The 13,916-nt window shown below is 41.6% G+C and overlaps 1 protein-coding gene across 1 annotated transcript in view; it reads right to left on the reverse strand.

Moving 5' to 3' along the window:
* UNC13B (unc-13 homolog B) overlaps window positions 1–13,916 on the reverse strand; it is a 308,551-nt gene that overhangs the window by 131,995 nt on the left and 162,640 nt on the right. The window contains exons 11-13 of the mRNA XM_065406871.1: window positions 13,235–13,313; window positions 11,540–11,614; window positions 10,711–10,930 (exon numbers count right to left, since the gene is read on the reverse strand). Of these exons, the coding sequence (XP_065262943.1) occupies window positions 10,711–10,930; window positions 11,540–11,614; window positions 13,235–13,313 (374 nt within the window). The remainder of the gene's footprint in view (window positions 1–10,710; window positions 10,931–11,539; window positions 11,615–13,234; window positions 13,314–13,916) is intronic.

Here is a 13,916-nt window from a genome sequence, read left to right on the forward strand (position 1 = left end):
CCTGTGCAGGAATAGGCCTCAATAAGGCCAATATGGCCAAAGTGGCACATTGTAAGGATTCTGGCCAAGGTTGACACTGGCTGGTCCAGAGGCAGTGACGACTTGCTTGAGATGGGGCTCCAAATGGGATCCTCTAGTATCCCTTCTTTAGGGACACTTTCTGAACGTGGAAGAGAGGGGTTCCTACTTGATAACAGTGAAACTGCATAGGTCGGCGAGGATGATGAGTATACTGCCTTCGAACAGTGCAGCCTTGGTACTGGTTGGGGTGTCCCAAAGTCTCAGAGGGAGATGCCAATTCCTCTGTTAAGATATATCTTGGGCTCTTGGTGAGTTTGGCCACTAGTACCAATGTCAGTATGTGGTTGGTCCTTCTCCAGTCTTAGGGTACATCCAGGGCCGGCTCCAGGGTTTTGGCCGCCCCAAGCAGCAAAAAAAGTCCAGTTTGGACTCTCACCTTCAGCCCCCAACTAAAACCTCTCCAGCGCCTCATCAAGGATCTACAACCTATCCTGAAAGATGATCCCTCACACTCACAGATCTTGGGAGACAGACCTGTCCTCGCTTACAGACAACCCCCCAACCTGAAGCACCCAACCTGAAGCAAATACTCACCAGCAACCACACATCACTGAACAAAAACACTGACCCAGGAACCTTTCCTTGCAACAAAGCCCGATGCCAACTCTGTCCACATATCTATTCCAGTGACATCGTCATAGGACCTAATCACATCAGTCACGCCATCAGGGGCTCGTTCACCTGCACATCTACCAATGTGATATATGCCATCATGTGCCAGCAATGCCCCTCTGCCATGTACATTGGCCAAACCGGAAAGTCTCTACGCAAAAGAATTAATGGACACAAATCTGACATCAGGAATCATAACATTAAAAAACCAGTAGGAGAACACTTTAACCTGTCTGGTCATTCCATGACAGACCTGCGGGTGGCAATTTTGCAACAGAAAAGCTTCAAAAACAGACTCCAATGAGAAACTGCTGAGCTGGAATTGATATGCTAACTAGATACAATCAATTTAGGTTTGAATAGAGACTGGGAATGGCTGAGCCATTACAAACATTGAATTTATCTCCCCATGTAAGTATTCTCACAACTCTTATCAAACTGTCTGTACTGGGCTATCTTGATTATCACTTCAAAAGTTTTTTTCCTCTTACTTAATTGGCCTCTCAGAGTTGGTAAGACAACTCCCACCTTTTCATGCTCTCTGTATGTGTATATATATATATATATCTCCTCAATATATGTTCCATTCTATGCATCCGAAGAAGTGGGCTGTAGCCCACGAAAGCTTATGCTCAAATAAATTTGTTAGTCTCTAAGGTGCCACAAGTACTCCTGTTCTTTTTGCAGATACAGACTAACACAGCTGCTATTCTGAAGCTTATTGAGAGAAACCGAAGAAGCAAACAGTCCCTAAGCAATCCAATCCCTAAGAGCTTCAGTGGCATGGGTAGAAGTGTTCTGTTTTTCAGCATTACTTTTGGAGGAAATCACTGACCACACAACACGTGAATGTAAATGATTTGCTATAAATGATAGACAATTCCTAACTTTAAGGCCTGCTTGTTCTTGCAACACCACTATGGTTTCTATAGCAAGTCAATGTAAGGGAATTAATTATCTGTGTAACGGTACCAATGGAAATCCAAAATCCAAAACACATTAGGTGTGTGAAGATGGAGAGTGGTTTCAAATGGTAACATCCAGTAGTAAACATGAGCCCTTGTTCATTCCATTTTTTGAAGGCTGTTTTATGTCAGTTTGAAGGTTTTCTGTATAAGAATAAACTCTCTTCCAGTGAATGACTGCAGTGGCAGAGTTCAAAGGCCTGAAGAACATACAAGAGATTGAGCTCTCAGTGCCCTATACATAGGGTTTGGATGTCCCCAACGCGCTCTCTAGAAATCAGTCATGGTATGGGTCAATCTGGCAGTGGATGCAGAGTGGTTTGGTTCCCTCTACATCCACTCACAGATTGACCCATACCATGACTGATCACAACTATCAGTGAAGCATAACAGCACTGGCAGTTTAATGGAAAAAAATCAAGACAGCAGCATTGGTGGTATAGAAGACAGCTGTTCAGTAGGAGGAGAATGCTTGGAAATTATTTGTTCTTAGAACTTAAAATAGACATTCAAATGTAAAGTAAGGATATTTTTACTCATTCTGGGCAAATATTTCCCAAAACAGAATATTGGGAGCAAACAGGTGCTTTAATTGCTCAGCATGGAAAATGAAATATTTATCACGACTGCAAACTTACCCTTCACACAGGACAATCCAATTTCAGAGCCAGTTTCTGAGGTCATAATATGTTCAGAGTCTAATAAGCAAAAAAGTTTCCTGTTCACAAAAAAAGTTATTGGCTTCCAATCTCGAATCGAAAACTATCTGAAGAAGTTTAAAGTGAACTTAAGCTCCAGGAGTCCAAATGGCATGAGAAGCCAGAAATAATTAACACGGTTTTCATCTGGCGTGGAAGCTAAGCCCCTTCTTGTCAGATGCCAACATAGCCGCAGCAATCCACATGTCATTAGCTATGAGTTGATGACTGCAGTACATGGCGACGAGGGAAGCTCCAGATGGTCTAATGTTCAGTGGCCTGTCTTCTGAGTAGCACAGACCAACAAGAACACATGACCCTAGTATCATGCATGCCACATTGGTTCCCTATTCACTAAAAGATTCAGTTTAAGACCTTGATCCTTTATTTTAAGACCCTCAAACGACTTAGCCCTGGCTATCTCAGGGACTAGCCACAACAGTTGTAATCCTCGGGCAGGATGGAATTAATAGCATGAAAAATCAGACACAGGAGTAAGACACTGGGCCATCTCAGTGGCTGGTCCATGGCTGTGCAACTTCCTTCAGTGAGGATCTTACCATCAGAACATCCTCACTCTGAAAACCCTTCAAAACTCTGCTCCCACTACTTCTCCGCCCTCATTTCTTAGCATCACGGCCACTCATCGCCAACCTTCGCTTCCCCCATTTACACCAGTCATTTTCCAGCTACTCCCACAAAGATATCTGAGGCTTGGGAGTCCTTTGGGCATTACTACAATTAACAGTTCCGGGGCCACGTTCAGAGTGAGGGATAAAAGCCATCTTTTCCCAGTAGCTTTCCCTTAGGGATTTCAACAATAGCTTGATGTGAACAGAGGATAAAAAGAAAGGAAGGAAGAGTGGGAGTACTAATGGAAAAAACTTCTAGCACATCTGAAGATTGCAGTAAAAGGGGATGAGAGTATCTTCTCGACCAATTAATTATATATGTATGTAAGTACAGTAACTCCTCACTTAACGTTGTGGTTATGTTCCTGAAAAATGCAACTTTAAGCAAAACGATGTTAAGTGAATCCAATTTCCCCATAAGAATTAATGTAAATGAGGGGGTTACGTTCCAGGGAATTTTTTTGCACCAAACAAAAGACTATATATAATACACACACACACACACAGTACAAGTTTTAAACAAACAATTGAATACTGGTACACAGTGATGATGATTGTGAAGCTTGGTTGTGGTGGAGTCGTCAGAGGGTGGGATATTTTCCTTACTGCTAAATGATGAACTAGCAACTGGCTGAGCCCTCAAGGGTTATCTCTGTCTCTACACAAGGCAGCAGGAATGGATGGAGATATGGGCATTTCCCTTAAGTACGCTGCCTTGTTAATTAGATCAGCTTGCTGAGACCGCAGCTGCTGCAAGCTCCCTCCATCCTGAGCCCTGGTGTGTCCCCCCTGCTCTATGGAAGATTCATAGATTCTAGGACTGGAAGGGACCTCGAGAGGTCATCGAGTCCAGTCCCCTGCCCTCATGGCAGGACCAAATACTGTCTAGACCATCCCTGATAGACATTTATCTAACCTACTCTTAAATATCTCCAGAGATGGAGATTCCACAACCTCTCTAGGCAGTTTATTCCAGTGTTTAACCACCCTGACAGTTAGGAACTTTTTCCTAATGTCCAACCTAGACCTCCCTTGCTGCAGTTTAAGCCCATTGCTTCTTGTTCTATCCTTAGAGGCTAAGGTGAACAAGTTTTCTCCCTCCTCCTTATGACACCCTTTTAGATACCTGAAAACTGCTATCATGTACCCTCTCAGTCTTCTCTTTTCCAAACTAAAGAAACCCAATTCTTTCAGCCTTCCTTCATAGGTCATGTTCTCAAGACCTTTAATCATTCTTGTTGCTCTTCTCTGGACCCTCTCCAATTTCTCCACATCTTTCTTGAAATGCGGTGCCCGGAACTGGACACAATACTCCAGTTGAGATCTAACCAGCGCAGAGTAGAGCGGAAGAATGACTTCTCGTGTCTTGCTCACAACACACCTGTTAATACATCCCAGAATCATGTTTGCTTTTTTTTGCAACGGCATCACACTGTTGACTCATATTTAGCTTGTGGTCAACTATAACCCCTAGATCCCTTTCTGCCATACTCCTTCTAGACAGTCTCTTCCCATTCTGTATGTGTGAAACTGATTGTTCCTTCCTAAGTGGAGCACTTTGCATTTGTCTTTGTTAAACTTCATCCTCTTTACCTCAGACCATTTCTCCAATTTGTCCAGATCATTTTGAATTATGACCCTGTTCTCCAAAGCAGTTGCAATCCCTCCCAGTTTGGTATCATCTGCAAACTTAATAAGCGTACTTTCTATGCCAATATCTAAGTCGTTAATGAAGATATTGAACAGAGCCGGTCCCAAAACAGACCCCTGCGGAACCCCACTTGTTATGCCTTTCCAGCAGTATTGGGAACCATTAACAACAACTCTCTGAGTACGGTTATCCAGACAGTTATGCACCCACCGTATAGTAGCCCCATCTAAATTGTATTCGCCTAGTTTATCGATAAGAATATCATGCGAGACCATATCAAATGCCTTACTAAAGTCTAGGTATACCACATCCACAGCTTCTCCCTTATCCACAAGGCTTGTTATCCTATCAAAGAAAGCTATCAGATTGGTTTGACACGATTTGTTCTTTACAAATCCATGCTGGCTATTCCCTATCACCTTACCACCTTCCAAGTGTTTGCAGATGATTTCCTTAATTACTTGCTCCATTATCTTCCCTGGCCCAGAAGTTAAACTAACTGGTCTGTAGTTTCCTGGGTTGTTTTTATTTCCCTTTTTATAGATGGGCACTATATTTGCCCTTTTCCAGTCATCTGGAATCTCTCCCGTCTCCCATGATTTTCCAAAGATAATAGCTAGAGGCTCAGATACCTCCTCTATTAGCTCCTTGAGTATTCTAGGATGCATTTCATTAGGCCCTGGTGACTTTCAGGCATCTAACTTTTCTAAGTGATTTTTAACTTGTTCTTTTTTTATTTTCTCTTCTAAACCTATCCCCTTCCCATTAGCATTCACTAGGTTAGGCATTCCTTCAGACTTCTCGGTGAAGACCGAAACAAAGAAGTCATTAAGCAGCTCTGCCATTTCCAAGTTTCCTGTTACTGTTTCTCCCTCTTCACTAAGCAGTGGGCCTACCCTGTCTTTGGTCTTCCTCTTGCTTCTAATGTATTGATAAAAAGTCTTCTTGTTTCCCTTTATTCCCGTAGCTAGTTTGAGCTCATTTTGTGCCTTTGCCTTTCTAATCTTGCCCCTGTATTCCTGTGTTGTTTGCCTATATTCATCCTTTGTAATCTGTCCTAGTTTCCATTTTTTATATGACTCCTTTTTATTTTTTAGATCATGCAGGATCTCGTGGTTAAGCCAAGGTGGTCTTTTGCCACATTTTCTATCTTTCCTAACCAGCGGAATAGCTTGCTTTTGGACCCTTAATAGTGTCCCTTTGAAAAACTGCCAACTCTCCTCAGTTGTTTTTCCCCTCAGTCTTGAGTCCCATGGGACCATACCTATCAGATCTCTGAGTTTACCAAAATCCGCCTTCCTGAAATCCATGGTCTCTATCTTGCTGTACTCCCTTCTACCCTTCCTTAGAATTTCAAACTCTATGATTTCATGATCATTTTCACCCAAGCTGCCTTCTACTTTCAAATTCTCAACGAGTTCCTCCCTATTTGTTAAAATCAAGTCTAGAACAGCTTCCCCCCTAGTAGCTTTTTCAACCTTCTGAAATAAAAAGTTGTCTGCAATGCAGTCCAAGAATTTGTTGGATAGTCTGTGCCCCGCTGTGTTATTTTCCCAACATATATTTGGATAGTTGAAGTCCCCCATCACCACCAAATCTTGGGCTTTGGATGATTTTGTTAGTTGTAAGATGTGGTAAGCGGGGTGCAGGAGCAGGGGGGAGGGGACACCCTGACATTAGCCCCCTTTCACACCCTCCGCACAGCAAGCAAGAGGCTCGCAGGAGCAGCACATGGCAGTGGGGGGGAGGGACAGCTGCAATTGCTAGCCTGCTGGGCAGCTGCTGCACAGGGAACTTAGGGGAGCTGATCGGGGGAGCTTATAGGGGGCTGCTGGTCCACCCTGGTTCCAAGCCTCCACCATCTAGCTGCAACGGGCTGCTCTTCCTGCAAGCAGTAGACAAAGCAGGAGGCTGCCAAACGACGTTAGAAGGGAGCATTGCGCAACTTTAAATGAGCATGTTCCCTAATTGATCAGCAACATAACAACGTTAACCAGGACGACTTTAAGTGAGGAGTTACTGTACATTAATGCTCATATCACAGCAATAGGCTTATTATAAATACCTGTAGAAGACAGAACTTGGAATTTTGTATTCCTTGGAAACAAGAGACTGGTGTCAATACTAGCTATAAACCAGATGCTACAGTGACAACTGCCATATAAGAATCTAGACATATTATCCCTCAAACATCTGCATGCCTTCTTCCATGACATCCCCTATGCTGGGAATGTCCTCCATGGACTGATCCATAAAAAATGCTACCCTCACTCTCCATGACACCTACAAGAAATCAGCCAATCTATTACGGATAGGCGCAAAAAATATATGTTGAAAGGTTAACAGTAGATAAAAACTTTATGTACTTTGATATTTTCCCTCTCCTTCAGTTTTATGTCTCTTCTGAGGTAATAAGGCCTTCAGTGCAGATACTGTTTCTACCAGCGTTAGTATAGTGCGCACAATCCTACCTAGGGCCCCCGAGCACCACCATAATATAACCAACAAAAACTAGATTCGGTTTAGATTAGAAAGGAGGACGCTATGCAGAGCAAATTTGAACTCAGGTCTCCATGGAATCTCATTATCTTTCTGGTTTCTGAGAATCAGTACAATATGTCCAATAGTCTTATTCCATTCAGCAAGTACAGGAGTTCCTGACTCAAAAGAACAAAACCTCAGGCAACTACTCAAAATTTCAAGGTAGCATCCAAAAAATGGCATTTGTTTTGTGACCCTGCTCACTGCAAATCCATTTATCCTGTAGACTTATGTGGAATTAGTGAAACTACATTTGGAGAGCATGCTCTCAAACTGTCAGAATAAGGATTCCTGCTAAAAGAAAGCCCCACACGTCCGAGCTTAACACAGCTGGGAAAGTTCCAAGTCTCAGATTTATTTCATCTCAATTCTTGCTTTTCCTCCAGGAATCCCTGTTATGATTAGAGATGAGTAAGCCAGCTGGGACCTTTGCTCATTCCGCATACTCAACCTATACCCTATCTAAAGTTTGAAAATATATATTTTATATATTTATTTTATATTTTCCACCTTCTTCCCTTGCAAGCTTCAGCTAGGAATTGGAAATACAGAAATACCACCACCAACCTGGCCAAAAGCAGGGAATACTGGAAAACTCATGAGAAAGCCTTTTCATAGGAGACTTTTTTCAGCCCTAATATTTGTGTGCTTATCCCAACCCTACACCTAAACATTATGATCCATCACCACCTCTCCAATTTCTCTATAGCTCGTTCTGTCTCTGTCCCCTCCTCCTCTTGATACTATGTTCTCCACCTTCAACTACCCTCAGCATCTTTCCACACTCTGGCTAGCCCATCAGTTATCTCTACCCTGTTGCATCAGTTTCCCACCGCTACTGGGCTGCTGAGTACCTTTGAACTAAATTCACAGAGACCACATGAACTCTCCAAACTTCTCCTTGCTAAACGAGGTAACTTTACCCCCACCTAAATGTTTCCTGATCTCCAGCTCGCTGCACTTAGTCACCATTCTCCACACAATCCTAGTCACTGAAGTATCACACACTTAGGGCTTGTCTACACTGCCCCACAGTTCAGACTAAAAGGGTGTGAATACTACTCCAAACCAAAGTGCTGTACTGTAACTACCCTGTATGGATACCGAGGATGCAAACTAAAGAGTTCCTAGTTCATGTTAACATAGTCCTCTTCAAAGACTATTATTAATGTAAACTAGGAACATTTTAGTTTGCGCCTGTACCATCCGCATGGGGCAGGTACCGCACAGCACTTAGATGCACGCTGCTATTCACCCCTCCAAAGTCCAAACTGCAGGGCAGTGTAGACATAGCCGCAGATTTTGATAGGAGGTGGCCACAACTCCAGTTTCACACAGGTTTCTCTCTTCTATTTGTTCTCCATTTTTTAAATTCAAGTCTATGGATAGCAATTTATTAAAATACATTCCCAATTGCTGCTTCTATTCCACACATGAATTATCCTCTGCATGAAGTTTTCGCTGCATTCCCTTAGTACTTAGCCCTTTCTTAAATGCTGATTTTAATCCCATTATCTCAACATTTCAATGTCCTTTATTTCATCTTTTCTGGTTACTATAAACCTATTTTTCCTTGGCTCTCCTTAGAGTTCAAACTTCTTTTTATACTGGCACCATGCTATAAAAATGCCACAGTACCATGTATATGGATTTTAATTATCTCCAGGTGCAAATGTTTTAACAATGGCTAATGTGCAAGCATTTCAATGGCTCTTCATCTCAACACTGAAGACCATCTGTACAACTAACAATGCTTTTTGGTAAATTGCGGAAACAAACTGGAGCAAAACAAACCTGACCATGAAAACCCAGAGTAAACATGAACACTCCTGCCACAGGGACAGACATTCCAACTCAGGAGTTAAGATGTCTGACAAACTTTCATCCCATGTTCTTTTAAAGATATTGTACTTTTGTGGCTGACCTAATACTTCTAAATTATAGATGACATTAAACAATAGCATTATATATAGGCTTGCCAAAAATCGGTTTTTATTTTTGTATAATGTTGACGGATAACATCAATGTTTATTTTAAAGCATTTTTATTTTTATTAATTTAAATTTTCACAGTTGTAAAGTAGGCAGGGATCAGACAATAGGAGGGTTAGACAATTATTTATGACAGCGGGGACAGATTCAAATAGTTAAAGCTTTATAAGGTTAAAACACAAACTGTCCACTTTACAAAGTAAATACACCTTATGTCAAACTAATATTAAAAGTTTTCAAGAAGCATTTTTCTTATTTTGATTATCTGTACATTTTGATCATCATTAATAGAAATATTTTTTCCTTGGTTTGTGTGTGTATGGAGAAAATTGACATCTACTGACATTTATCAATAAAAGTCTAATCTTTCCTAACCTAATTACATGTAGCAATAAAAATAACTAATTTGTTCCAAGCACACCAAATAATTGATTAGTTTCATTCTCTACTGTAACCCTTAAACCTCTCCTTTGCCTGTATTATATCTAATTTATAATGTAAGCTCCTTGTAGCAGGGCCCTTTGAACTGGTCTGAAAAGCGTCATGTGGTGCTGCAGAAATAATAAAATTAAGTATCAGAGGGGTAGCCGTGTTTGTCTGAATCTGTAAAAAGCAACAGAGAGTCCTGTGGCACCTTTAAGACTAACAGAAGTATTGGAGCATAAGCTTTCGTGGGTGAATGCCCACTTCATCAGACACAAGACTAAAAATAAATAAACTGACTCATCACTAGTGAGATGGGATACTCCTTATGTGTCTATCTAGATTCTTACATGGCCCTCATTTGCTATAGGATACCAGCATCTCAAACATGCTGTTTGTATGAAGGTAGTGACTAGAGGCTCCATTGTGCTGTGCGCACACAGACAGCACCTGCCCTGAACAGCTGGCACTCTACATAAACAAAGGATGGAAATGGAAACAGGCACAAAGAGGAGAAGTGACTTGCTCAAAGTCACACTGCAGGAGTGGCCAAGCTCGGAACATCAAGTCCAGTGCCCTACCCACTAGATCAAGCTGCCTCTCCACATTAATGGATTCATCATAACAAACACTCTCCAACCTGTAAGGCACATGAATATTACCATCCCAAATTTGCAGATGGGGAACTGAGGCACAGAGATTAAAGGACTTGCTCAAGGTCAATCAAGAAGACTGTGGCACAACCAGGAATTGAACCTTCCTTTATAGTACTTCAGACCAGTGCCTTAAAACACAAGTCCATCTCTCTCTCTCCTTGGAAACAGCTTGTGTCTGCAAGAGGGTGGTGGCAGTGCAGTACAACAGCAGTGTAGAGCACAGTTTCAAGATCTCATTCATTTCAGAAAATGTGCAGTAATTTTAATAGAAGCGAAGAGACTTCAACAGTCGTTAGACTAGCATGGATCTAAACAAACCGTCAATGAAGAGGTTCTGTATATGTGCACAGTTTAGAAAAGACTATGGACAACTTGTTTGGAAATGGCTCTTCTCCAGTCCCCTCCCGTCCCCATTCCCACCCACCCCACTATCAAACTGTTACAAGGAAAAGCCACTCACTCTGTAAGCAATCAGCATTGAGCAGGTCTTGGCACTTCTCATGACATTTGACCCCACATTCAGTGCAGCGCATACCCTGCCTTGCAATGCCCCATAGGAGCCCTTCACACTCGTAGCAATATGTAGGGGTTGTAGCTGTCCACACTTCAAAATTGTGAGGGGTTGTGCAGGAGATAGGGTAAATTAAGGCTTGCAGGGTCTTCTTATATACATGAGATTTCTGCAATACAAGAACACACACGAAGCAATGTCTGTGATTGGGATGCTGTTAACATGCACTGTTTGGCAAGAGAGTTATCCTGGGATGATGCGACTGTTTTCTTTAGGGAATGTATCATTTGCTTGAATGAAAAAGAGAAAGGGCGAAGATTAAATCATCAACGCTTGTCACGTCATACCTGATGGAGCCATGACTGAGGTAGCCAAGCATGCTAAACCTAGGACCTTGTAGAAATGATGTGCAGAAAACGCCATTTCAAAATCAGTTTTTACAGTTACTTTAAATAAACCATAACCAATGGCATTCAGAGAGCAAAGAAGTCAGGTCTGTGTGCAATAGCACACTACATAACCAAGTTCTACTCAGCATATCTTAGTTCATAAATCAGACCCTTATGCACTATTCTAAGGTTCTATCTGGGACATCATATTTGCCACACATTTAAAAAAAAAAACAAGTAATACAGGTTGCTTTACACCTATACTCCTAGTCGGAGTCCTGCAATACTCACTTGATTCTCCAAGAAGAATATGAATATTCACAGAACCAGCCCCCCCCCCCATTAATTTGTTTAGGAAAGACCCCGAGGAGCAAATAAACTCTACTTACCAGCTCCTCATCCTTAAGAGAAGTTCTAGTGGCCATTGCTGAGGTAATTCCAGCCTTCCTGGATTGAACCAGTGACTGAGAAGGGAAAGTGTCTGTTATTCATTACAAAAGTGTACACAAATTCACTGGAGGTCACATACTTGTACATGCACAAAAGGGAAGATGCTGTCACCAGCAAAGGTACTGAACAGAAAGTCTACACAAGTCAACACCCTCTGCTACATTTTCCAAATGGTAATCTCCTTGCCCCAGAAAGAGTCAGGGTGTGTACTTTAAAAACATAAATCTCGCTAACTATGTATGTTTCCTTCTGCCCCAATCCACTTTGTTCTGGAGTGAGTTTTACTATTTCCCCCTGTACGAAGTGTAGATAAAACTGGATTCTCTCCTGCATCCTTAAAACAGACCAGGTTTATACAGTGTTCTAAACTCATGCTCCACCTCCTACATTCAAGTTCACGCATAGACAAAGGAGATCAAATTATCAGCCTTTTCACCTAGAAAGAGCTCCAAACAGGGATGGCTGGATTGGGTCAGAATGAGGAGGGTAAACTAAAATCTTGGGAGGATTTTATGGGGTTGGAAGGGCAGCATGTGTTTGAATATGTCTGTGTGTCACATTCAGTGGCCATCCCCAAATATAATGAACATCACTGCTTCTCAAAGTAGCTACCTTCACATTACGTATGATGGAGGGACTGCAATCTTAAATTTCTTAGGTTGCTGTTTTTTCAGCACCTGCCACTGGCATCTAACCAATATCTAAAAGGCTAGAAAGCAGATTAGGTCCTTCAGCAAGCTACTCCAGCTGTAGGAAGGCAGATAAGGAAATGAGAGAAGATGTTGCTGATTCTTATAAAGCTAGCTAACCCTCTCAGGAGCCATCTCTTACTCTGATTTATGACGCTTGAGACAAGACTGAAAAGGTTCATTCAGTCAGTGATGTGGTGGGCCAGAGTGCGGCATATGCATGCATTGTGGTACGGCAGAATTCAAAATAAAAAAGCAAACACAGTGGAGGGGAAGTAAAGTAAAAAAATCTTTACTTCAGGTAAAGACATGGAGGACAGTTTTTAGCTCCACTTACCATAGCCTGTAGAGAGAGAGTGAAAGCATACAAAAGAAGTATAATAGGTTAATTCCATTACTACTAAGTTTCCAGGGATACAAGCAGTTAGTAAAACATACCCTCCTAGGCTCTGCATGTGTCAGATGTACAAACCAAATTCTCTATCTTTACCTAGAATACATTTAGATATCAGTGTATGGAGGTTAGAGATTTCGCAACTTCTCCCAAGTGTTAATGTATTAGCTGTACCTGATACAATATTCAACACTATCCATAAAAGTTACACTCATCTGACATGCCGTCAGTGTAAGAAAGCAAGCTGACCTCACTGTTTGTATGGTTTCTATAGGAGCATTTAACAGTCTGTAAACAGGTTTCAGTGATGGGAAGAATTTTTAACATTCAAGTTGCATGACAATTCCTGTGTACAGACACTATGACACGGTAGGCAGATTTATTTCTCTCTAACATTCTTAGCACCTAGTATTTTTCTGAAACATCAGTATAGACATTAACATTTTCTACTATAGTTTGGAGATAAATTGACTGGAGTAATAAACGATATTGCGCCCCAAGACACAAAGTGACCACAGCAATTATTATATTTATAGAAAGAAAAATCTTACCAAATCACTGACCAGTGGAATTGGTTTCTTTTTACGTAGATCAGGCATGCTGTCAATGCCATAGAGACCACCTGCAGGCCTGGAAGTGCAGGGGGGAAAAGTGTTAATAAGGTCACAGAAATGGCACAGTATGATACTGTCACAAACCATCCTGTAGAAACCAAACATGGCCTCCTGCAAATATTGATCACTCTGCTAATAAAGTAATCAATGTAAATAGAAGGAATCAATCTTGACACATGAAGGATTAATACACTGAAATGTGACTCAGTAACAAATAGAAAATGCTAAACGCTACAATGAATAACCTGGTCAATTCTGAATGCTGAGCAGCACTCTTTTGGTATAGCTGCATCCACAATTTATTGCTGGTATTTTGAGCTTCATGTCATAAAATTCCTTGGAGGTTTGGAAACCATGCTGACCTCCTTCTTATCCCCTCTCCTCACCCCTCTCCACCCTCCAATGAAATCAGTTTTGATCTCTTCTTCAGAAAAAATCTCAAGTATTGATAGAGGAAATGCCAGAAGTTATCACACAAAATTGTGGCAGCAACACTTCAAACTCTAGACAGACACACTCCGTTTACTGTAACTCCAGCCTCCTGTCATTTTTTGTGTATCTACCGGTATTCAGAACACTGCTACAGTGTGAGAGAGAGGTGGGAAAGTGTCAAAGGGAG

Source organism: Emys orbicularis, chromosome 6 (assembly GCF_028017835.1).
Source record: "Emys orbicularis isolate rEmyOrb1 chromosome 6, rEmyOrb1.hap1, whole genome shotgun sequence".
NCBI classification, from domain to species: Eukaryota; Metazoa; Chordata; order Testudines; family Emydidae; genus Emys; species Emys orbicularis.